Genomic DNA, 4,413 nt, shown 5'->3' with positions numbered 1-4,413 from the left:
CTAAGTATAGCATATCTAAATAAATACATCATTCATTATAAATAGATAGATGATGTGGAAGGTGATAATAAAAAACCTAACTACCATATAATTAAAAAAATCTACAATTATCTCTCTACATAAATATACAAAGAACACACCATTGGTTTAATCTTGTAAAAACTAGCTAAATTGAGAAGCAAACATGTTGAGAGGCATTATCCAACCATATTAAGCAACCCCATCTAACCATATCAACAAATAAAGACAAGAAGCTAGCTATTCTTCTCTCTCACTCATAAAACATACATACATATTGATAAATAAATTGAAAATTTTATAAAGAGAGAGAGACATAAAATAGAAAACCTAAGTATAGCATAACTATATAAATACATCATTCATTATAAATAGATAGATGATGTGGAAGGTGACAATAAAAAACCTAACTATCATATAATTAAAAAAATCAACAATTATCTCTCTACATAAATATACAAGAACACACCATTGGTTTAATCTTGTAAAAACTAGCTAAATTGAGAAGCAAACATGTTGAGAGACATTATCCAACCATATTAAACAACCCCATCTAACCATATCAACAAATCAAGACAAAAAGCTAGCAATTCTTCTCTCTCACTCATGGTGAAACCCTAGATCCAAAAAGTGGCTCAAATTGAGCTAGAATGAGCAAATTGAGGCAATAGGAACATAAACTAACCTCTTTTAGCAACCTCCTTCCTAGAAATGAAGATCAAAACCTTCCCCCTTGTATTTTGAGAAATCTGGAACTCCAAAATCGCCCCCAATGTAAGGTGGGTGCGAGATACTGTGTTCTGCTCGGGGAGGAAGAAGGGGTATTTATACAGAGATAACACAGGCGGTGGCTTAAGTCAACCGCCTGTGATAAACGTTTCCACAGGCGGCCGAAAATCTCTGACACCGCCCGATTTATACCACAAGCGCGTCGTAACTGGAACCGCCTGTGGTATAAAAAGGGGGCGCCAGCAATGACCCTCTTTCTACTACAAAAAAAAGTACTATTCTTTTTCGTTCTGTTTGGGGTCTTTGTCCAAGAAAGCACTATGTATGCACGCATCAAGTTGAGAGACACGAACTCTAAATAAGTTGAAAGCAATAGTTTTTATGGAACTAGACCCAACTTTCAGCTATATAATATATTAGACAAAGCAGTCCTGTCAATAAAATCTTTCACACATTTAGGACTCCCACCGTTCTAATTTATAGATCATTTCGGCATTTTACTGACATATCATACATCTCCTGCATAGTAAAAGCTATATACTTAGAAAACCAAAAACAGTCTATAATTTGGGACAGAGGATGATGGTATATAGTATCAGTGCAACCGAAAATCAAAAGTGACTAGATGGATAACGTAGCAGATCATCTAGACTGCTAAGACATTTTGTAACATGTACTCAATTTACTACTTGCATGTACTTAATGGTCAAGTCAAGAAGCTCCATTGATCCCACTGAATTTTAAAAGCCTCCACTTGGTCCCCTATTGACACATCACTACCATTAACGAGCATGCTATGAAGGTAAAGAATCACTCCATGCATGGCCTCAAGCACTATAAATACCCATACGCAGCATTCGGTGGGAACTCATCTCATACTCAAACACTAACAGTGGTAGCTCGCAATGGCAGGCACAAAGCTAGTATCACTAGGGCTCATTGTCCTCATGAGCGTAGGATTAGCCAATGCTGTAAGGGTGGCTAGATACTCTAGTGCTGATGGGACCGGCATGGGACAAGGAGATGGTACTGGATTTGTGAATGGCGAGGGATCTGGGTCTGGGTCTGGCACCGGATCTGGTGATAGTGGTCCTTATGGTACCCATGCAAGTGCTAGAGGGGGTGGTGGAGGTTCTGGAGCTAGCCAATTTGGTGGGGCTGGTTATGGTTCAGGGTTCGGATCAGGGTCAGGTTCAGGATCTAATCAATATGGTCAAGGAGTGTATTCTGGTTATGGAGAATCTTCTAATGCTGGTGGTACAGGTGGGGGTGGGGGTAGAGGACAAGCTAGAGGTTATTCGAATTCCAATGGTATAGGATTCGGTAGTGGCATCGGTTCTGGCTCTAGCTATACCAATAGGTATCCGGATGGATCAAGTACAGCAGGTGCAAATGCTAATGGAAATGGTCAAGGCACAGCAACTACTCAAAATGGTGGGAGTAGCGACGGCTCAGGTGCTGGATCTGCATACGGCAATGCGTACCCCTAAATTCGATATCAATCAATCTAAAGTTGGAGCCAATCGCCCTTATTTGAAGTCGCAGAGTTATTTATTTCCCTTATTCCTTTGTTGCACTTTGTGAAACTGAAATCAATAAAGGGTCCAACTATATATTCTAGCAACAGTAGCAGTCTTGTAAGGTCCTTATAGCAAGATGTTGTAATCATGTCTGTTTATGAAAGAAATAATAATCCATCTGTCATTTAGCCACTATATTTCAAGAAATTCCTTATTATGTTTCTTTCTTTGGAGTTCCTAAGTTTAGACGCCGACACCATGCTATCTCATATGGTTGCGTTCTACTCTCTCCGTTCAAAATTATAAATCATTCTAGTTTTTGAATACACCATGCTATTTCACATGGTTCTGTTCTACTCTCTGTTCCAAATTATAAGTCATTATAATTTTTTAGTACACAACTTTTCTTACTATGCACCAAGATATATTCTATATGTCTAGATACATAATAAAAGCTATGTATCTAGAAAATCCAATCCAGAATGAATTACAATCTAGAACAGAGAGCGTAGTTATATGATTGAGTAGCGGCACAGGTTTGTGTCATATTGAAGGACCGAAACCGGCGACCAGAGGGGGGGTAAATGGGAGCCGTAAATTTTCTCTCGAAATATTTTTGGCCGCTGTCCCAAATCACCGCCAAACACAAATAAGTACCCGAGACTGAATTACTCAAGTCAACTGGTGACAAGAGCAATTAGATAAAATTCCTCATAACGGTAGAAGACCAACGTAACTGACGGAAATCAAATCGGAGCTCGAACGACCAAAATATGCGCAAAACGGAAAATCAGAGCCACCAAAAAACCAATGTAAAATCAGCTGAAAATAAGAGGAGGGCTATCTAGAAATTTCAGACTGCACAAATATTAAACAGCTCACTGCACTTGAAATTTTCAACCGAGAGCAAGTGCTAGTTTCTAAACAAATCACCAACTAAAGAACAGAAAGACAAACACAGCACTAGGCATCACGGGAGAACATCAGAATTAAACTAACGGCCTTGCTTGCTCTGTGCTAGCTCGATGAGTAGCCCAACCAGAGTGAACACGTTGTTGTGCTTTGTTTGCTGGATGCCAGACCTGCAAAACTAGGAAAGCAAACAAGAAAACAACTTGACTCACTACGAACAAACACCCTGCTTGCCTAAAAAAAAATTGCAGAAACCGTCGACCTGCTCGCACAGAAAGCTGAAAGATTGAACAGGGTTCTTGGGATTCAAAGTCAACAGGCAAGAACCAGAGCAAGTGCTGCTTAGTGAGCACGCGCGGTACCTTGAGCACACGACACAGGTAGCACTGCTGTTGTATCAACCTGTACCATGATTCGTCCTGGCAAAGAGCAAACAGAGATTCGACGAACAGAAAACGATGCCCTCAAAAACAGAGAAACTCCACGCACAGACTGGAACCGAAGAGCACGGACAGTGGGTCGGCTCGCCGTCGTGCTGAGAAGAACGAAGATATTTGACCTGAGGCAGATCTAGTGAGAAGCGCTGCTCTGAAGAGCACGCACGACGCTAGAGCATCGGCACCAGTAGCGTTGTTGGATTCCACTTCTCACGAACACAGTCTGCCAGTGAGAGTACAGAAGAACGAGAGGCTACAGAAATCAAAAGATAATCAACCAAAACAAAATAACTCAGTCCCAAAACTCACACAGGTAATCTCCAAGATGTTGGTGAGCTATCTCTGAAGAATCATTGCTCGAACCCAACTCAATCTTCGTAAATTTCAGATCGCAGCCAAGAACAAAAAGGACACAAACACAAGAACACAGTCACGAAAATCATAAACAAATTTCCTAAATCCCGGAGGAGGATTAGGGCCTCCATTCCCACTCCAAAATCATAACAAAATTATACCCAAAATTTCAGTTCATAGGAAAAACTAAAAAGAAAAACCTACAGAGAGAGCTTCGGGAGAGAGGGAGAGAGCAGTAGGTGGAGAAGGTTAGGGGAGATGGGGACTCCCCGGTTTATTTATCAGACATATTACATATTCTCCAAATGTCCCTAGATATTTTTGAGCGAACTAGCTACCCCAGGGGCATTCTAGTCCAACTCGACATGACCTAAATCCGACGGCCACCGCGCCTCCTCACCGGTAGCCTCGCTCCGAAGCGATCTCACCGATGCCACCACGTG

At 41.0% G+C, this 4,413-nt stretch overlaps 1 protein-coding gene across 1 annotated transcript; it reads left to right on the top strand.

Moving 5' to 3' along the window:
• Positions 1,619-2,462, top strand: LOC8079752 (glycine-rich cell wall structural protein 2). Its single transcript, XM_002450399.2, has one exon. It carries the CDS (start codon positions 1,653-1,655, stop codon positions 2,235-2,237), a length of 585 nt encoding a protein of 194 aa, XP_002450444.1. The 5' UTR covers positions 1,619-1,652; the 3' UTR covers positions 2,238-2,462.

This window comes from Sorghum bicolor, chromosome 5 (genome assembly GCF_000003195.3).
Source record: "Sorghum bicolor cultivar BTx623 chromosome 5, Sorghum_bicolor_NCBIv3, whole genome shotgun sequence".
Classification (NCBI taxonomy): Eukaryota; Viridiplantae; Streptophyta; class Magnoliopsida; order Poales; family Poaceae; genus Sorghum; species Sorghum bicolor.
Note: the sequence above shows the minus strand (reverse complement) of the source record. Positions and strands in the feature narration are given on the sequence as shown.